The following is a 22,352-nucleotide window of genomic DNA, read 5'->3' on the forward strand; positions in this document are numbered from 1 at the left end:
AATTTACTGATAGGAACTCACATGAAAATTCAGATGTGTAACATTCATGAGCAGAATGCAGAATACATCTGCTCTCCCAAATGCAGAGAAATGATACAAAATACTATTTCTGCTCTAACCGCTGCAAGCACGTGTCCTCTCTCTCTCACTGACCTTAGCATTTACTGGAGACAACAAAGTACGAAGTATGGAAAGAAAATTAAGAAATAGGTTGAGTCTGGAGGTTCCTTTTTGAAAAGTGATCTGTATGTATGCAAGTGGATGGACTTCCGGCCACCTGCTGCTGCCTGGGTGATTTGTCTAATGGTGTCTGTCCAGCCAAGATACAGTAAGGACCAGCATATGGAACGACCTGTGGGATTTAATTAACAGGGAGTGACAAGCCCTGCAGCTGCAATGTTTTCTTCCACATCTATCTTTTCACTGTGCTGCATTGAGCAGATGGATTTGTGGCTGTTGGTTTACCCTGGGCCATTTTTTAAAATTTTAGATTCTAAACATGCAAAACATTACCTAGATTCAAGGTTGTAGAATATGGCCCCATGTGGCCAATTAGTAATGCTTTCACTCCTGTTTCATTTTGATGACCTGAAAAGTAAAAGCTATCTTGGAGATGACTTTGCTGAGGACTTAGATTGCTAGTGTTTTCGCCCTCCGCCAGCCTACAGAGATACATCCTCTCTGACTGGCCGAACAAATACTGAACGCTGCAATGAGCCTCAGGGAGAAGCAAATATGCTTTCAAGAGTCATGACACCCAACAGCACTTCAGCCTACGGATGCACAGTCTATTCATCCCAGTCCAGACAGTTTTGTAAATCAATTGTTTCCCAGCATATCCCTTGACCACCCATGTAGAAAACGAATGAAACAGGAGAGCTGATCTAATGCTCTCACGGGGTCTCTGTGTAATTAAGCAAGAGGAGTTGGACTTTAAAAGCCAGCAAGGGTAAATCGATGCTGATTCACATGACAGTGAGCATCAGAGGTCTCCTCTTAAACACAGGCCACCAAAGGCTGTGTCAATCAGGCAGAGTACTCCTGCCATTTCCAATTTATACACTGTCTAACTTAGAATGGGAGGAGTGACCAGAGGAGTGCGTCATTTCTTAATGCTTTTTTCCCATTTGATGATGATCAAAACTTAGCAATTTTATGAAATTTATCATACTAGCATCCTGCATAAAAGTGCTCCCACTTGAAAACCCATGTGGCCTCCATTAAAGATAACCAATACTTTATTGACTGCTATTACCATTTTGCCTTATTCTGTGCAATGCTCTTGCAAACATCTGTACTGACATCACATGCACAGCCTTGTGATTATGTGTATATGTTAATGTGGATGTAGTGAAACCATTTTCACATTAAATTACACTTAAGACTTTATTTTCAGACACTTAAAGCCGCTTGATCATGGCTCAGCTCCCCATGATTTCCTGTTATTAATAAATCTTTCATATTTGGGATTACATTCGGTTTTAAGAAGGATGACGTTAAGGTAAGAGCAAAGCCTTGAGTTTATGCAGCATCTGCAACAAGATTAGTTTCTCTTACCACACATGTTGACATTTGTGGAAGGGTTCAGTGCTATTTTCCATTTTTTAAACAAACATCTCACTTCGACTGAAACTGAAGATCTTAGCAAAGTAAATTTTTTTAGTTTCAACAATACCACGTAGCGTCATACAGGCTGCAACACGAAAACCAAAAGCAAGACCATATGGAAAAAAAAAATGCCCTCAGAGAGAAATACTTGCTGCTGTTGAAAGTACATCACCTGCTGAGCAGAATTCCATTTGAACTTTAAATAAGATGGAGGAAAACATGCCGGGGAGATTAAGCATTCAAATCAAAGTGGCAGCATTTCAAAACTGACTGCAGGGAGACGTCATTCCAGGGAACACGTACTTTTTGTAACATCTGCTATTATTGTGTTAAATTTCTCAACGTTTTTTCCATTTTTTGTCCATATATCATGCTATATTACACTTTAGACATGCTTAGGTCTGAATTTGAATGATTTTGACATCTGCCGTGCATTAGGGATACACAGACACCATGATTAATTTACGCAATCAGTTACAGCAGCTATTCTCTCTACAGTAGCTATATGTGTCTTTATAAAAATCCATCAGACATATGTGGAGAAATCCACATCAAAGAATGTGCATTACTTCCCAGGTACAGGAAGCAACAGATAAGGCCTAATGGATCTCTGCAGCTGTTATTGAAATGAAAGTCTTTCGTTCTTTCTTTCTTTCTTTCGTCCATCCTTTCTTTCTTTCTGTCCTTTTTTCTTCATTTATAAATGGTGAGTATGGAAGGCAGAGGTATGTGATGAGTATAGCCCTTGCTTCTGATAGAAAGTTTGAGAAAACAAAACTGAGGGCTAACAGTAGTAGATACTGACAGTAAGTCAGTCCAGGTTTCCTTTGCCAGGAAGACAGACTGAGACAGCGGAAAATGTCTTTAAGGGAGGGGGAAAAAAGAGAGGAAAAATAGAAATCATAAAATTAAAGTTGAACAGTGAGGGGATGTGAAGATGAGCACTTGAGGGCGTGGGACCAAGTTTTGAGAGTCGGGGAGGAAGAGAGCTCAGACGTCAGCTTCCTGACAATAGTTATTACTTCCTTGGCTTAACACATGGCCTGAATCTCCTTGGCAGTCAGTCAATGCTCACCATTTGAGCTCGGTGCCGCATGTTCCTGTGATGAGGGATTGCCTGTAAGGAGTTTCTGCATTACTTTTAAGAATCCAAGCCTAACCAGTGGGCCACATTTCCTAAAGATGACTGGACAGCTAATTTAATCCTCAGAGGGCGAGAAAAGCTTATATGCCATATCTTACCAACCAATGAGGATATGAGCCTGCTGGTTCTGATGTCTTGGCCAATCACAGCCCAAATGCACACAAGGGAAAGCAGCAGTAAAGTAATATTACACCTTTTTGGGGACTGTGTTAAGAAGGGTCTCTTTAATGACCTGCAGAATCCATCTATCCATTTATCCATCCATCCATGCATCCATCCTGCGAGACGATGGTGCTAACCACCAGACCCCTCCAGAAACCAGAAATCCAAAAGATATCTGAAGAAATCGAAGATGTTTATAATTTTCTTTTGTTTGATTGCTGAAGAAATTGATACACAAATGCAACTTACCTTTAGCTTTTCCATTATTTCTTATCCCTGCAGTGCTTGTTAATTTTGTATGTGTGTGTAATTCACAGGACAGTGCATCAAAACAACAAAAGGTTGCAAACGAGAATGCTGAGGTTTGATGATTAAAGACGGTACCTGTTACGACATATTATCTAACTATTAAAAATGAGAATAGAAAATGGTTCTAAAGAGCACCTGCTACATGTTTTGGTAACAGTGTACGGGCAAAATGAGGTCCCTCAGAGAGAAAGGGGAGTTTTCTGTTTGCTTTTACTGCCCTCTAGTGTCAGGTAAGTTACTGCAGCTGTATGGATTTTACTGGAAACCAAATGAAGACTCAGCAACGCTTCATCCGAAATAACTAATTTTTGTATTTGCACAATTGTCAACGACTAAATGTATGCACATCTGTGATGCATTTCAAAATAGAGTCTCACCCGAATAACGTGCTATCCTTTCCCCCTTTAAAAAAATAATAACTAAGAAGTCAAAGGCTTTAAGTACTTTAAAGTACTTTAAGAGAGACACCTCACAATACCTGGCTGTAGGACTGAAGCAAACATTTATCATGCAGCTGAAATAATGAAAGAAATTAATTGATTTGATTGTTCAACCTGTGATAAGATATCTAATGCAAATGCACCAGAGTTCATTTTACACAAAGTTCGATGATACACCAGGACATCAGTGGACTTTGCCCTCACCTATAAACTGTGTTATCTCTCTGATTTCCTGCAAAGCAAATTCAAAGAAAATTCTATCATTTTTTTCCACTCAGCACAAATTCAAGCTTACATAATGCTCTTCTTACTTATAGATGTCAGTATCCTGCGCTGAGACATGAACCAGTTAGCACTGGCCTCACAACATTCCTAATAGGTAATAACATACCTGTTAAATTACATGCATACTTCTCCCTCCTGCCTTTCAGTAACAAATACATGGGATTAGTTACAAGAATTGTAACCCTTATATTGCACTGTGCAGTTTAAACTGGCTGCTGGTTTTATAATATACCACTGAAACCACCTTTGAACAGGAGCTAAGACATTAGATCAGGTAACATGATAGACTATGTAGAGAAGACCGCATGCATAATCGTTATTGTAATCAATATTGTGCGTATATTCCATCGACTATCATATGAACTTGAGTAGTTTATATTTGTGTATGGCCAAAAGTGTTGCACAGAAAACTGTTGCACCATCAAATGTTTTTTTGGGGAGCCCACAGGGTCAGGGAGCACAAAAGTTGCGACGTGACACGGAAGCAAAACTTAAACATGAAGCAACTGGGAACTCACATGACTGAGAAGAGAAACGTCTGAGATTAATTCATGGACTGACTGCAAAGTAGGAAACAAAACGTTAGACGAAGCATATTTCTTTAGAAACACAATGTGGACTTTCTTTGGAAACACGATTTATCCAATATGTCAAGTGGGAAAAATGGTGTAACAGTAAAAACTGTGAAGTTCTAATACTGAGACAGAGCAGTCTGCGTGTTTTCTGAGGGGTTTTAAATCATCTTAATGAGGATATAACTCGCCCTGTGTAGTAATGCTGCTGCAGTAAGAAGGTTTAATTTCCCCTGGAATGGTTAGAAATGATGATGCGATCTTGGCTTTGAAAGACGGCAAGTCTTTGGCAGGAAAATGTTGCTTAAACAACAAAGCCTTGACTAATGCCCAAATTACACAATTTATTAGTTTTTCCAAAAGCACTTTTTGGACAACAAACAACTGAAGCAAAGCCCACTGACAAGTCTATCATGCAAGGATGCATTTATCCAGAGTGACAAAAAAAACAAAACACTTTTGACTCATTCTGTTGCCATTTCTTGTAACTTTTTGGAAAATGAGGAATATATCAAATGCAACTAGCACTGCAATATCCTGAATGCTGGCATGGTAGTTCAAGACTTACAATATGTTGGCTTAATGAAAAGGCAAATTAGCAAATTGTATCTCTTTCCTACGATGTATGCGAAGTCTTTTATGTAGCTGTTTGTGCAAAAATACCGTAGGTTGACTGGTGAGTGTATTATTAATTCCAGCCAAAAAATAAGTGGCCCTTTAAACCTCTTTTTGGATATCAGATGATTAAACTCACAATATTTTTGTCAAAATGAACTTTGACAGTATGTTTTTTTTACACAATTCAAACCTTTATCGTTTGCGCACGTGCCAGTTTGTTGCTTGGAAGAAAATATACTCACATGCTTCCTGCTGAATCTAATCTGGCTGTGTTATTTGGACTAATTCTGGGAAGGTGCCGCTGATAGCACAGCACATCTACTATCATAGATTCACTGACCTAGTTTAGACAGCTCTAGGGGTCTGACTGCTGAAGAATTTCTCCTCAAATCAATATTTTACACAAACCTCATTACTTACCATAGTGTGGCCCATTTTTGGAGAGTCAAAGCAAGCATTTGCAGCTGCCAGAGAGATCAATTCGGAAAATGTATTCATAAAGTCAGCTCAACATCTGTGCCTTTTCAAAAATTTCAATTAGAAATCTAGTCTGAGCACAAGGTTGAGGTGATGACTTAATTCAGTGTAGTGTGAAATGTTTACGTGAAGCAGGTGTTCTTAGCAACTTTTATTACAGGTGTGAACAGTCATTGGTACGGTGAGGTAGGCTCCAGCCTCCTATAACACTAAGTGATATGCAAATATAGCTGATAGATTGATGAAAATGATTTTCTGTATTATCTTTGCCTTCATTTTCTTTTTTTCTGCTGAGTGACTTGTTCCAAAGGGGTGACATCGGGTTGTTGCATCGAGTCCTTGATCATTTCAAGAAGCCCTTTATCATTCATCGTGTGTGGACGCTCGGAATAATTACATTTGCATTATCTACAGAGACTTAAAGGTGGAGCTGTCAATTCTTATCAAATACACTTAGCCAAATTCAGCGAATACCTCTGTTCTGTTGGTGCCTTAAACAATAACGTGGTGTCCCTACATAACTCAGACTATATAAATAACAAATTAACAAAGCCCTGTACCCCTTCAATTTACAAATGAGGATTCTTTTTAGCCTGTGAGGAAATACTTCCTCTGTGGACTTACTTTCCTGTTCAGAGGAGACATCATGCTTGCACGCACAAATCACTAGACTAGAGTTTTTGTGGGCTGTAGCGAAAGGTGCTAACATCTGCAATGTAGGGGAAATGTTAATACCAAGAGCTGGAGAACAGCCAGACAGGCAGAAGGGCAAAATCCACTGCAGAAACTACATTTTTTTTCTGTATGGCTGTCTTGTGGTCTTGTTGCCCAACCAAAGTACTTTACACAACAAGCTCTTTCTCTGTAGTTGAGAGTTCCCTTTTCCATCTTTCTTTAACCTCATGAGGTTTTCCATTGAATTCAAGGAAATGTGTATTGGTAAAGACACTGGAACTATATTTTTGACACAACTTTTGTCACATGACATTTAAATCTTGGCAGCAGGACAAATCAGGCTGTGTAGTCACTCTCCTCCAGCTCCAAACCACTTGTGTGATGACACATGTGCCCTGATTGGCTTTGAGTTTGACTTGCATTCAAGTGGGATTTTTTTTATATTCTGTCAGAACTGCAGATACTTTATCTCCCAAGTTTAACTCTCTATAAGGACCCATCATTCATATGATCTCTGGGAGGACCTTTTTTTTTTTTTAATATTTTGGCACTACACAATGATTTTAATTCTAGCTTTAAAGCTGGAACATTATTTTCATGTGACAATATGATTTCATTGTATTCTCAAGTCTCAGACAGATATAAAAAACTGTGTTCTTTCAGAAAGTGTTCTCCTAGCAGGTATTCCTGTGAGATCGACAGTGCTAAGAGATTATTCATCCTAGTAAAGTGCGACCTACCCTGACTGCAGTCGTTGTATATTCTACTCATGATGTTGTTTTCATTGACCATCAAGCGAGTCAAAATTGCACTGGAACACACCTTAACACATTGCTTGGCGCCTCTGATTGCATACCTGTGACTCTCACTGGAATCCGGCTGCTTCATAAAGACAACAGTTAAGGTGCCAATAGGCAAGATATGTATGTGCAAGATATGTGCATAATTTTTTTTAACTACAGCTAGTGTTGTATTAGTGCAAATATTTCTAATATAGTGTTTTTTGGTTTGAATTACGGTGTCATAGATATATAGTAGTCATCGAGGGGTTGCCTTTTCTTATTGTTAATAGTAGAATTTTACCTTGAAAGGTCAGAAATGTCTTTATCATTGACCATACTAACAACTGTCCACTAGATGGCAGTCTCTATCCAAATTAGTCTTCATCCAGCCAAGCAGCATTGGCCTCGCTGCCCGAGGACATCATTACACACTCAATAAAGCAATAGTCAGTCATTTTCTCTGCTAAATTGATCCCTTTGCTACACAACAATGGTGGTGTGGCATTTTTTTACAGCAGCAGAAACAGCGGCACGTCTCAGAGTGTAACATGTTCTTTATTATTATCTTCTTGTTGTTGTGCTCTTGCGTGACCGGCCATCTGTTGACAGCATGCAGGACACTTGTTGGTCGGCGGCAGAGGTCAGCAGTGGCATCCTCCCGGAGCATCTGAATGGCTGTAATGACACTGTCCTGGTATGTACCAGGGCTTGTGAAACGCTTGTCTGGAGGGTATGAACACAGCACACACTTGCTCAATCCAACAATATTTGAGAACAGATATGAAAATCGACAATTCTGTTATCAAACACAGCAGAGACCTGATAAGAATAGGGCTGTGTTTACTGTGCAAGTTGAGGACACAGAGTTTCTTGCTCTCACTGAGACACAAACACAGTCATACTGTGGACATGTAAAGGGACACTGACAGGCATTGCACTGCATGCTTCATGAGACATTGTAACTTTAGTGGGTGAACAAGCACAAGACATTGCATTGCCTCGCAAACCCTTTGTCTTCAGTTACACTCAAAGAAGTTATGCAGATTTAGAGCACCCATTTGCATTCATTATTTAGAGTTTATTCTTCTTTTAAAGTGTACACGTTTGGACTTTGCAGAAGAAATCCACACATGCATTAAAATCACTTACTTAATTTGAAATCTGGTGGTAATAACTGCCATGATCTTTAGTTCAGTTTATATGTTCTGAATGAGGAAATCCTGCAACCAGTTTATTTGCATTGAGAATAAGTGTTCTGTAAATTCTTCTATAAATGAAAAAAAACTTTATCAGAGGTAAAATGGCCAAAAACATACAAACTTAACACAGAAACATTTAATCTAAGCATGGGAAATTCAGTGCAGGCAGCTCACATCTACTTTGCGTCTCATAAATTAGCACTAGTGACATCTTATCTCGGTTTAGTGTGTACTCCTACAGCCTCCTACTCTCAGCCACTCCTTGGTTTGTCAGCATGGAAGGGTGGAGCTCATAGAACTGCACATGTTTCAAGCATGCTGTGAAAGCTTCACTCCCTCTCTGTCTGTTTCCCTTCTCAACATTTAATGTGAGCACGGCTGAACTAAAGAAGAGAAGAGGAGGGGCCAGTGGCTGTAACCATTTATGCTTTTTACCAATCAGAAGGGTTTCCCCACCCTCTTGGTCTCCCTCACTCCCTCCCTTTCCGCTCCCTCCCTCTGTCTCTAGGCACGCCAACTCAAAGGAAAAAAAAAAAAGCCCAGGGAAAAAAGTGATAAGCAGCAGGCAGCTTCTGGGTTTTGCTTTCAATCGGTCTCCTGCTGAATCGGTGCAAGCGAATGTGTACATGTGTGCGTGTGATGCATTCACTCTTTCTCCTGCCACTGTAGGAACACATTACAGCAGCGTCGGCCCTGAACAAAAGGCTAAACGCAGCAGAGCCACAGGAGGGGAAACTCAGGGATAGTTGCTGGCAGAGTGACCCAGCGGGACTGCACAGCTCAGGGAGGAACTCAGCCTGACATTTAGCCCTCCTGGCCCTGGAGTGGAAGCAGGACAAGGCAAGTACACTGGCCCAGGCTTCCTGTCCTGTTCGCGTCCTTGTCAGAGCTGAGGAACACACCCTTTCTCTGACAGCTGTGCCTTTCACTTTATACACCTCAGTTTCTGTCATCCTCTACTGAAACTGTTGCACCTGCTCAGAGTGTTTTTCTTCCTCATACTTCTTACCTCCAAGATGTCAGATGATGACTGCCGCTCTCCCATCGGCCTGGACTGTTGCAGCTGCTGCCTGGACCTGGCTAGTGGCTGTGATGAGTCCCTGTCCAGCAGTCCATCTCAGGGCCTTGGTACCACAGGAGGCCTGCCGGGGAGCCCCACCAGCCCCAGTGTAAGTCACTTCCGCCAGCTCCGCAACCAGCTGATGTACCAGAACCTGAACACAGACAAGCTGAACAACATCATGAGGCAAGACTCCCTGGATTCAGTGGTGAGGGACCCCTGCTTCCTGCTCAATGAGGGCATCTGCAACAGCAACATTGACCAGACCATGTTGTCCATATTGCTCTTCTTTCACAGGTATGTCTGTTGTTTGTCTACCTGATCTGTTAGCTAGATGTTGAACTGAATCTCTCCTCAAAGTATGAAATTTGACCTGAACCAAAAGTGATTCTTTATTCTCCTCAAGACACAGTCCGTGCAAAGTCCTCCTTTTCACCTGCGGATCAAATCAAATGAGAATATGTAGAATATAGTTTGTTTAAATAGACCATATGGTAAATGGAGACTAAGCAGTTTTGTTGGATCTTGAAAAAGTTTAATGTAAGTGTTTACGGTCATGGATTAAGTATAGACCAGGATGGGTGTGTTCACTTTGTTGGAATGAGATAAGACTGTTTGAAAGCACCTTTTGAGCATCAATAGAAAGTGTGGAAAATAATATTGGGATTTACTGACACATTGTGAAATGAAGCTGTGTCTTTATTTACGGCTGATAAGCACTGATTTGTATGTGATGGTTCACAATCCTGAAAACAATTATTGTATTTATGAGGTCACATTGCAAACATACACATACATAACTCTGACAACTCTTTTTTTTAAAAATGATTTTCAGAAGCCATTCTGTTTAAGAGCAAGTATCATTTGTAAGACGCAAAGTTTAATCTAGATAGAAGAGCTTTAGATAAACACAATGTAGGCAAAACAATATAGAGAAATCTTAAACACCAACACTTTGTTGTCATGATTCAGTTAAAATGATCTGTTGTTGTTTGAGGTCAATTAAAACTGGCTTCACTCCTTCCCTGTCTCTGCCAAACTGTGTTGATAACAGAGTGTTTGGCAGCTCTCCTTGCAGTGTTTGTGAGCGGGACAATGTCCTTTCACAAAGCTTCTGTCCGCTTGATGGTTTGTTTGGCAGAATCTGTCAGAGGACTTTAGCCCTAAATGAACTGTTATCTTCGTTGCATTCACCAACAGTCTTTAATCTACTGAACCTTACATAAGTGCATATGGTCTCTGTGGTTGCAAAGTGAAATGTTGAGCTATGTGAGCAAAGGCAATGCACATTAAAACAACACAGACCTGCTCGATAAGAGCACGAGAAGATCTACTTGTCATGTGTTTTGCTAAAATGTGTTAATGATCATGACATATCTATCAGACACGCAAAGAGATGTGATACCATTGTAACAGTTTAAACATAAAAGACGGCTTTCGCTTTTCTTCACGGAGGCGCGTAGAAGTCATCTTGATAGACCTGAACTTTTGCTCCACTTTTTCCAGTTCTTTTGTGTCCTTGAAGGGTGTTTTTCTCCTGCTGGAATTACTTCATTCAGTTTCTGGTTGTTCATTTTTCTAAATCCCAAATAGTAAAACACTTGAACATCTTCAAGTGAAAAGAAGGCTATGGAATTCCATTTGCTCATTTATTTATTTTTTATCTGCTCATTTTTTCAGAGAATGTGCACATTAATCAGCATCACAGTAAATGCTCCCCGTGTTAGTGGTTCTTCCTGACCCACATATTGAACTGGCCATTAGAACAACAACATAATAACAACGACTAAAAATGGAGTATGAAAGAAACCAAAACAAAACACACAAAACAAAACAATATAAGAAAAACAGGAGAAAAACATGACAAAAAACACTCTGTTATCTAATGTCTGCTTATCGTTATTGAGAAGTGCATCTGGAATTCAAATCCTGAGCGTATTGTGAGTGATATCTCTATTTGAACAGATAAAATATCTGGGGTAATGTCCACGCTGATAAAGTATGCTTGGAATGAACATTGCAAAGTTAATTATTTTCTTCGACTCAATTATTTATAGGTGTTATCATATCAGTGATGTTCTCTGGCCAAGACGCATTATCAGTATTTTATCAAACATCTCCAGAAGCCAGGCTACCATGGAATATTCAGACAAGTTAAATTTGAACCTGTCTTTATTTTCCTATATGCTATGACATTCTTCTTATCTCTTACTGTCATGATCTATATTGCGTGAGTACAGACTGTACCGAGGAGGCTTAACAGTTTACTGTGCTCTGCACCTGATTGGACTGATGACAGCTATTAAACACCTGCAAGGTTGCAATTGATTCTGTTGCCTTGAGCTACAAGCGGCACCATACAGAAACACTGATTTCTGCCTCAATAAAGCATCACCTATAGGCTATTTGGAGAACATCCTCATTTTTCAACGAGTTCAGCTTGATGTCAAGATATTGAAAAAGTTAACGCCTCTTCAAGATTTGGTTGTTCCTCTTTGGAGTTGCACAACTGATTAAAGGAACAGTCTGTTCTTGATTCATTTATGATTCTGAAGGTGCCATTACCACAACAGCAACACTGATTTTAACGACTGCAGGTCCAAATCCGGCCAGTGCTTAGTTTCGAACACAAAGATCTTAGACATGATAAGTGTTTTATTTTGGGAGTATACTTTCAACATCCTTTAAACTCTTTGGTTAGGCTCAGTTATTATTGTTCAATGCATTGCACAAGAAGGCTTTCCTTCTGCTATGCCATTCAGACTCAGTCGTGTATATAAATGGCAGCTTTGTGGATTTTTCACAAAGCCAGTCTTCATATTGTAAGACTTATAGAACTTATCGGAAAACTCATGTGAATTAAACAGGTTCTATAATTAGAAAGTAATTCAGCATTTGAATATTTAGTTACTGGTTTATTTTATCACCAAATGTTTTACTTCAACATTTTTCTAAGACACAGTTCACTGAATTAAAAGAAACACTGCTATTGCTCAGGAATGGGAAATAGTTAGAATGTAAGTCTAGATTTATTTATCTATTAAGTATGGCTGAGAGGCCATTGATCATTGTGGGCATACATCTTTCTGTGCCAGCTCAGCTGTTTGCCTGATAAACAGAGTCTTTAGCAAGAACACTGTGTCCCTGAACCTTCACTTGAGAGGGAATCACAAATATGGATCATGTGGCTTTTACAGTATAGTAAAGCTTCCTTAGTGGATTAAAACATTGATTTCAAATGTGTACCCTTTTTTGGGTTTTTCATGTAGAAACACAAATGCACCCATTCATTCGCACATGTGCTAACAGTCTAATCCTGTCAGTTAAAACAGGAACGCTGCCCTGATGAACTAAAGTTTGCAGAAGCTCATGCATTTAAGTATTCACTCTAGAAAAGTCTGGCCTCCGATGAAAGCCTGGCTGACGTTTATGTGGTGACCTCACCCAGGGTAATCAGTCTGCCCAGCCGCTATCATTCTCATTTGCCACTTGTTAACAGAATAAAACGTTCAGCAAAGCACGAAGTAGCATGCCGGGATAACTTTTGGACTCGTTGAATATCAGTATGTGGCAGTGGAAGCAGCCAAGATCTGCTATGTGAACGATTCAAGGGTCACAGAAATGTGCTGAGAGGAGAATTTGAAGTCAGACGTCCAATTTGGTGTTTGAGGCACAGAAAGAAAGGCCTGAGGTGGGCAAGATCAGTGATTTCGACAGGATTGAACCAAAGGAAATGTGTTGATTTCTTTTTTCTACAGCTACAGTTGGCTGTAGCAAAAAAAAGTGCCAATACACACCTCAACCACAGGGTTTAAGTCTGAGTTTAGCAGCCACTGCACTCTATCGTGAGCTGGGGTGAAGAGGGGTTAAGAACCTGCAGAGATGACACAGACATTTATCATAAGATTTCAGGTCTGTGAACAGTCAGTCAGGCAGTAAGCAGTCAAAACACAAAGGGGGAGAAGCTTAAAAAAACAGCAGCAGTACAGAAGACAGCGTGCCAAAGACCTCATGAGGAATTTTTATCTGCAGAATCTATGAAGGTGATCATGAGAGTTTCTCCAATCACACAGAATATACAGACAGTATACAGACTTTTACTTTCCTGTCTCAAACTCATCACTGTAAGGAGGGGAAATTTCAAATACATGTGATAACGTTTGCTGGGGAAGGGTGCAAAATGACAATGAACTGCAAAACAAGAATTAAATATAGCTTTAATCTCTTGGTTCAGGTCTGTTGACCAACAAAGAGAAATCATTTTCCTTCTTGGTTGGGAAAGGCTGTGATAAATGACAGTGAATCTGGTAAGACAGGGTTAACGGTGAGGTTGACATACACTGATTTTGTGTTCTGATGTAACTTTATCTGTGATTTTATTAACCCGATGACCTGGACCTCAGTATAAGAGGTACGATTTTTTTTGCTTTGTGGAGTGGAGACAGGATCCAGCTGTGTAAGACACCCTGCAAGGCTTTAAAGCTCCACTCTCTGATCCACACAAAAACCACAAAGGAACACATTTTTGGAGTCAAGGCCTACATTTAGTGACTATGTATAGTGTATTTGCCATCTATAAGCTATCCACAAGTTTATACAAATGTACATTTAACAATCCTTAAGAACACAAAAACCCAAGTGTATCAATGAAACCCAATGAAACTACAGGTTCAGTCACAAAGAACGGGATTCTACCTCACTCTGCAACACTGTAGAAGTTGTACATTTTAATCAAAGGGCATCATTGTGGATCAGGTTTTGTGTAGTGCAATAGAATGAAGAGTAAATAGCTTCTTAATCCAGGTGGCGCCCAGACAGTGACCCATTTACTTTATTTACATAAAGGTCACTCCCGAGAACTCTCTTATCAGAGACACTAGAGCTGAATACAGGGCTCTTGTGCCTGCTCTGTCACTGAGGGCAAATGATTTGCATGAAGAGCAACACACACCTTTGAAGAACTCACTGGATCATCGTTTCACCTCTGACTCTGGATGCCTTTATCGTGTACTCTGCTTTCCAAAACGATCTTGTTTTCATATAGACACACAAGTATCAATGTAGGGTCTTGAGAGGAGAACTTTATATTCAGGATCACATTTGAACATAAACACAATTTAAATATTATTTATGTACCCCATGATAGATCCCATTTTTTAACCCCCGTAGTTGGTTGTTTTTAGTTATCATCATTTGGATTTACACAGATGAGTCAGGACTGTATTTGCCAGCTCAATACTATGTAATGAAAAAGACAATTCCAGAGACAAGATCACGCCCATCACAAACAGTTCAATTTCATTACAAGCTGCAACAGGCACAAAGATCAGAGTGAAATTGTTGAACTGCTATTAAGATTTAAATTCAAAACCCCACTGCCACAAAGAAACTCTTATGAAAGTTCTGTGTAATCTAAAGTTATACGGAGACTCAATACAGTTCGAGGGAGGGAAAAAAAGGCTGTTGTTTTTATTAACTATCCCTGCACTGACCACATAAAAGGATAATAAATGCAATACATTGTCCCTGACCCCAAAACCTTCCCAATAATATTTTTTGGTCCATGCATCTATTTTGCAACAACACAAACCACAAAGCAATTAGATGGAAAATCTTCTCCCACAACACAGGGTTTGAATAGAAATGGACTCTATATTTCTGAACTGTAGGTGGCAGAGACGACAGATGGAAACAAAAGGTTAATTTACGGTCAATCAATCCAATTTCATTTAATTTATATTGCAAGTCATGCATCAAAGATAACTGCAACTGGTGGGCATAAAAACACTTAAAAAGAGTATGTCTTTATCAAAAAGAAAATTATGAAAATAATAAATGTCATAAGACTGTAAATTGAGATAAAAACTTGGATTAAAAAGCCATGAAAAAATGGAGTTTCAAGTTTTCTTTCAAAGATAGGCATAATCTCAGTCATTTCAGGTCCCAGGCAGACACGCACACAAAGAGGTCCCAGTAGGTTAATGTGGCTTGAAAACGAGGGATCCGAGTGGACACAGCTACTCCCGAGTAAGATCATGTAGTGATTAGTTGATCTACAATGCAATTTAACACCAGCTGATATACCAAGTAGTGATTTAAAAAAACTGTACTGTATATGCTGTCTTTCTGGTCCCCATCTGCACATGAGCAGCTTGACTTCTGCAGGTGCATTCTGTCAATATTTTTCAAGTGATAAGAGACAGATTAAGGTATATTCTAGATTTGGGAATGAGAGTCTAAACCAGATTCTGTGATGATAGCTTTTTCTTAGGCTCATGCCTTGGAACTGAGTACCTGTGACCTTAAGGAGGAGGTCAATTTTTCTCCCTGTTCCTGTTTCAGTTGACGGAAATTCGAATGGATTCGAGCATTAATGTCTGCACTCATGTTGGGGTGGAAAAAATAAACAGATGGCCAAGTCTTAGAAAAAAAAAACTGTTAAAAACAAAGGTGACAAAGAGCAATGCCAAGAGAGAGTTGGCTGTCAGACACGAGGCTGGAACTAAGACAAAACATAGTCAGGACGGCCTAAACACAGTGTGCTGTTGATGGTTATTGGAACCAAGATATAGGCCAACTGCAGATGCTTGTGGTAAAAGTCAAACAGTTAACTATAGCTCTAGGAAGTCCTTCCTTTGTGACTCTAGGAAGTAAAAACTCATGAACAGTGTTAGTTTTACGGTTGCTTTTATGAGTTTCCTCATAAAAACAGGCTTTTACCTCTTCTGTGCTGAAAAGAGGCATTCTGGAGGTAAAGGACTGATTCACGGTTTCACATGCCATTAGAGTTTCATGTTTGTGTATATTTGCTATGATAAACTCTTTATTTATGAGATAGCATGTTAAAGAAGGATGAACAGTAATGGCTTCTTAATGGACCTGTTGTGATTGCGGGAGTGTCCATGGTGCTATGCCAGAAGATGCTTGGCACCACCTTTGAATGGTGCCACTTTTGTGTGTGTGTGTGTGTGTTACAATGTCTCACATTGTAAGTGAATGCTTTTCAGTGCTCTAAATCTGTTGTCTGTAAAGTGACGACCCTTCTCGAGTTGACAGACTGTTATGCATGCAAATATTGGCTTCCTAAACTCACCCCAAAAAAAAAAAAAAAATCTATTTTTATGATCAACTTCGAGAACTGCGTGTGCAGACTCAGAAATCCACAGCCCCACCCTGAACCAAAGATTCATGCGGCCTCTGCTGTACAACCTTCTGTTCAACAACACAGATTTGGTTCCATGTTCAGTTGCCCTCAGCAACAATGAAAATTTAATTAGTCTATCAGATACAAGAGCAAATGTAGCCAGCCTTTCTGTACATTGTGTTTTGATTGTGTCCAAAAATCTTACATGTCCCCTCCCTCTTTTTGGCATATTGGCTTTTTTTTTTTTGGCATGTTTTGCTTTGTTGTTATAATAAGGCATCAGACCCACTACAACTGTGACAAGTTACTTAAACATATTGATCAAAAAAATCAACCAATAGATGAAAATCAAGCATTTCTAATATTATTCTCAAAATGTGCTAATTAAAACTGTTTTACTTTTTAAAAAAAGATCCTGTAGCACTTAATACTTTTCTTAGTGTTAGATTCTTGAAATTCATTCGACCAACTTCAATATTGTCCTGGGAAAAAAAAAATGCTCTTTCATTGTGAACTCCAGTACTTGGTAGTTTATTTTTAGATGATTTTCAGTGGCATGAGTCCTTTCTAGCCAGTTCAGTCTCACAAGAAGAAAATCAGCTATATGTATGTTTTTTCACATGTTCAAAGTAGAAGTTGTGTCATAATAAAGGCTGAAATTTAGACTAAACTCTGTGTTAAACATGTATTTATTGACTTCTAACTATAACAATTTCTTCTAAGTCTAAACCTAACCAACCATGACTGACAGAGAAATAGAAATATTATAAATCATTGGATAATATTGGTTTGGATGGGACTCAAACTCATTTCTGTGGTGTGACTGTAGTGTGCACTGCAACACCACTATCCACCGCATCCTACGTCCTTATAAATGTTTCAAAATATGTTACAGTCGTAGATTATTAGTTATTATGACAGTTTTATTTTGGAGCCTTGATTGAGAAACTGCTATGTGAGGTATTACACATTCTGGTGTGAGACTGTGCTGTTTCTGGCATTTAGGAAATCTCATGGCTTCTAACTATCCCCCACATACATTACATTATGTACTTCTTTCTGCAACTTTTCCCTGAAAACTGACTGATCTCTTTTATAAAATCCTTCAATTTTGCTAAAGACTGTTAAAACAATAAATCCTGACTTCCATGTGCAGAAAGAATGAATGGACAGATTTTCATTTTGCAAACTGCCACTAGTCACTTCTGAGTGAAAACACGATTACACTTCTGCAATGGGTGCTGGTTTTTCCGTCAAACTCCTGCTCTCTAATTTCTAGCTTCAGATTTTCCACTGCACTGGAGACATACGGCATTCCGACAACACAAACACACACACACACACATGAACACACTTCCTGTACACAGAGGTGACCCTTAGCATTATGCTGTTGTTGACACATCACACGGCAAAATCCATCTAAGCTCGTTTGTCCCAAGTGACAGAGTGCGGATACAGTATGTACCAGAGATGGATTAGAAATCTATAAGTAACATATGTAAGTCATCCATGTCAAATCCTCAAGATCACAGTGTGCAGAAAAAGTCATAAGAAGGAGCTGATGACGCCCACTTTCCAAACCTGCAGGATTAAATACATGGAAAATAAACTTTAAAAACAGTCACAGTCACTGGCTGCAACTCCTAAAAAGCCCAGTCTGCTCTGACTGGTCAGCTCTCACTGCCACAGCTAACTAGGTGGCTCTCATGGATGTGTAAAAAAGAACTAAATATCCATATCTGATATGTAAAATACCACGTGGACCAGATAATGATAATTGAATAAATCAGTAAAACACTTTACACTTTGTAAAAGCCAGAATTGATTTAGTTTTGATTCAAACACATCAGTATTTCCAGCTCTACTCACATCCTCTGTGAGGCCCTTCCACCCTGCATATAGTACTTCTTAATGAGTTAATATCTGCATTTCAAGACATGACTTCCAGAAAAAACAGGAACTGACTAATTATTATCATATTTTCGCACCAACATTGCACTGTAGTTCATGTGCAGTGTATTTCTATTATAACACATTAGCTATATTGAGTTTTTGAGTCTCTGTGAGTTGATTTTGACATCGCCCTCGTGGACAGCTCACTAAACGAGAAAGGCATTTAAAAATATTGCCACCACTTTTATTAGTGAGGAAATGTCTGCTGGTAATCTATGTTGCATATTGTCACGATTTACTGGACCACTTGTGCAAAAACCCTGGAATGATCCTTTGATGAAGCTTTGGTCATGGTTGTCATGATGCAGCTTCTTCTGAAATCCCATTAGGCCTAGCTTTGCTGCATAAACATGACTTTAAAAAAAAAGAAAAGAAAAAAACTGGGACAGATTCCTGCAGGAAGTTTAAAATGATGAAAAGCAGCCCTACTCTTCCATGCAAGCACGTGTTGGATCATTTTAGAACTGCAAATGGCTTCAGCAGCAAAGAAAGCGTTCTTGATTCTTGATGATTCCTCGACAACTTCAAAACAGGGAAGCAGTGCCACCCAACCTGTTAAAAGCCTTTCTTCTGTCATGCTTCATGTGAAACTCTTCATCTTTACCTCATTTATTTCTTCTCTATCCCTGTTTTATCTTACAGTCTTATTTTTTTTTTCATTCTCCAGCTCTCCATCAAAGTCCCAGTTGGCAGTTGTTGGAATTATCTAAGTGTGCAGAAGGGGGTGGTGATGTGATGGGGTGGAGTGACCATGGCTTGTGCTCCCTGTCTTATCTTTCTGGACCATGACTATGGCGCCTAATTAGATAATAAGGAAGCCTGTCAACACACACTTACTCCTCCACATGCAACCCTGTGCTCGACAGTGAGTAATAGGATCACAAACGGTCAATATAGCCACTATTACACTATTTAAATAGACAATAAAGAGTAATTTAGCTTGTAAAAATCATTTTGTATGAGTCCTGTTGCATTCGATTGCAGCTCATAAAAGAGGACCTGCTGTATGATGTGTTCATCTGGCAATGGGAAATATCAGCCTAAGCACAATAGATAGAAAGGGAGGCTGAGCAGCACACAAGGCTGAGGGTAATAAAACGCTCATTATGTCATGTTTTGATTAGCGTAGGTATTCAACTCTTTTGTAACTCTGCATTGAAAGGGAAAATGTCGTGCTGCTGGGGAACAAATTAAAGATTGGCTGAAGTGTGCCCTTCACCATATCAATGAGAAATGAGTAATAACAAAGCTTAAAGCTGTCAAAGCTTAAAGACTCTTCATGTATCTTTGCTTCATTAAGATTTGCCTTGTTTTTGGAAATTCTGCCACATACTCTTTTTTTGCAAGAGGGCGTTCCTTAAAAATATTGACACATGCAAGACTTTATTAGAGTTTTTTTTTTCTAACGCTTACTCCATCTGTTCTTCCTTTGATGTCTGTTTCATAATCCCAAGTGTTTTCGTCCCACACTGCGTCGGTTTTTTTCTCACCACAATAGTCAGCGAGACAATGCGCCCAGACGGTGCTTTTGTGGAGTGGGTCTCAGCCAGGCCTATCATTAGCCTATGCTACTCTCCCTGGACTCTATTCCCAAGCAGGTTGGGTACATGATGTACCCTGACTGCACACACACACACATACACACTAGAGAAAAAAAAAAAGAAAAAAAGACTTAAATGTAGTATCACTGAGATACACATCAATAACTTACCTCAGCTCAAAAGCTACAGGAATGTGCAAAGCTTTACTGCAAAAAAAAAAGAAAAAAGAAAATCAGTGTTCTCTCTCTGCACATTCCCAGAATATACACGATTATGACATTATCTTTTAGCCTGTGAAGCATGGAGCCAGTATTAGGACATACTTTACTTAAGCAAGGCTGTTGCTGCAAGCCATTACTTAGAAACGCTCCTTTTTGTCTTTCTGAAATAAAACAGTCCCTTCTCTGAACTTCAGCGGGTCTTGAAGCCATGAGGGCACAAGAAAAGTTACGACACCAGAACCAATTGTATGTTCTATTTTTGGACTTACTGGACGTCTGCAGTTGGGTAACACGCTGCTCTCTGACTAAACGCCTGTGTTGGTAAACAGTTTCCAGCTCTTGGGGTGGAGTTGTAATTTAGGGGCTCCAAATTTTCCAAACAAGACTCGCCTGTCATGTTAAGGGCCAAAAGGTAATGTGTTTGGTATTGAGACTCATAGCATAATCCAGCCTATGTCAAATCGAGTTATGCACCATTAAGTTAAGAGAGCATTAGTGTTGTTTTGGCACATTAAATAATTCTAGAACGCAAGTATTTAAAAGTAAACATAAACAGGCATGTGATGTGTCACCCCAACAACACGCAGCTTACTTCTTGGAACTCCTGTGATGTGCTGTTATAAGATATTGCTTAATTGAATTGGGCATTTGCAATAGATGATGAGGATAAGAAAGGGTAAATAAACCCTCACACCTGTGTCAGCTTTGAATCTGTGGGAAACATCTGAGTGCAGAACACATTAGGCAACGCGCTCTGTGGTGCAATACAATTGTTTCATCAGATGTGTTCAAGTAAACTGCTTTACTTCATCAAGAATGTTTGGGTTTTTTTTGCTCTGTAATTGCAAAAGCAATTCTTGGCAGAAGTTCAGTGTAATATAACAGACTATGTCAATCAGGTTCACAGTGGGCATCCTCCAAAAAATGGTTTGGAAATCCCACAAACCATCCAACAACTTCAGCCTAGTGACTTCGGCTTCCTGTTTGTTGCTGGTGTGTCCAAATTTCCAAAAGGTTCTGAGAAAAACAGAAAGACTTTCAGGGGTATTTCTTCTCAGTGAGGTTATCGCAGTGATTTTATCAGCGTTTTCTTGCCCACTCCTGTAACTCCTGAAATCAAGTCAGTCGTAATTATCGCAAATCTGCCTTTAAAAAAGAAAAAAAGAAAGAGAAAAAGAAGGGAAACGCACGCTAGATTCGCGACCGATAGGACCTGCTGGCAAAGACAGTAGTTGAATGAAAAGGTGGACCTTCTCTGCCAGGCTCCTTTTTCTTTTTCCTCTCTCTGGATCGCTTTCTGGCAGACAAGAAGCTGTTAGAGAGCGAGAGAAGAATGAGAGCATTTGCCAAGTTTCAGAGTCCGTGATTATTTCTGGCTGTTCTGCAGTGGAGAGAAAGAAAGAACGGCAGAGAGAGACAGAGAGAGAGAGAGTAAGAGGCACCAGCCAACTCAAACGAGCGAAAATAACAAGATGCATCCTGTCCAAGACCTGACTTCTGCCTTTGTGTCACTGAGTTTAAAAGACAGGCAGTCGTACCATGGAGCACTTGCTCGCTGAATCTGATGGGGCACTATCAACCTCCACCACCCCATCATACTACTGTATGCCATCATCAGTCGCACTAAGCACCAGTGACATTCAGTAACCTCCTTATGCATTCTTTCCAGTAAAGTGTCACGGAGATGAGAGAGTCAGAGATTCATCGTTATGTTTGCATACTGTTGTTTACACAATCTGGGATCAGGCGGAACAGAGGACCTCTGAAAAGATACTTCTAGAGCAACACAATTCCAGTGCTGCGAGCCTGCTGTGAAGATAGTGTGAGACTGGGAGGACGTCGATGAAAAATAAACTCTCTCTTTTTTTTCTTCCCTTTCTTCATCCCTTTTTCCCCCCCAAGTATTTCTCTCTTACATATACACCCCACATCTCATGTGGACACAGATTCCATCCAGGCTGCCATCCACATCCCTGACACAAGTCTTTCAGAGGCCTAGAATGCACACAAAGACCTATTTATTTCTAGCCTGAATGCAAGGTGCCACATAGGGGGAAGTGGAGCCTCTGAGGGAACGGGAGAGAGGAGAATTTATGTAACATATGGGGTCGCAACCTTTCAGTACTTGTGAGCAGACAGTGTAGAGGCTGCTGGAGCTTTGG

At 39.8% G+C, this 22,352-nt stretch overlaps 1 protein-coding gene and 1 long non-coding RNA gene across 2 annotated transcripts in view; both read left to right on the forward strand.

The window, feature by feature from the left end:
• Positions 1-8,787: 8,787 nt before the first annotated feature.
• Positions 8,788-22,352, forward strand: part of tsc22d3 (TSC22 domain family, member 3) — a 34,632-nt gene continuing 21,067 nt past the window's right edge. The window contains exon 1 of the mRNA XM_072395620.1: positions 8,788-9,628. Within this exon, the coding sequence (XP_072251721.1) occupies positions 9,288-9,628 (341 nt within the window). The 5' untranslated portion in view covers positions 8,788-9,287. The remainder of the gene's footprint in view (positions 9,629-22,352) is intronic.
• LOC140318023 (uncharacterized) lies at positions 9,641-15,750 on the forward strand. Its single transcript, XR_011917811.1, has 2 exons — positions 9,641-13,861; positions 13,893-15,750. It is a non-coding gene; the product is annotated as an uncharacterized lncRNA (long non-coding RNA).

Source organism: Leuresthes tenuis, unplaced genomic scaffold, assembly GCF_036924035.1.
Source record: "Leuresthes tenuis unplaced genomic scaffold, fLeuTen1.0.hap1 SCAF_11, whole genome shotgun sequence".
Taxonomy (NCBI): domain Eukaryota; kingdom Metazoa; phylum Chordata; class Actinopteri; order Atheriniformes; family Atherinopsidae; genus Leuresthes; species Leuresthes tenuis.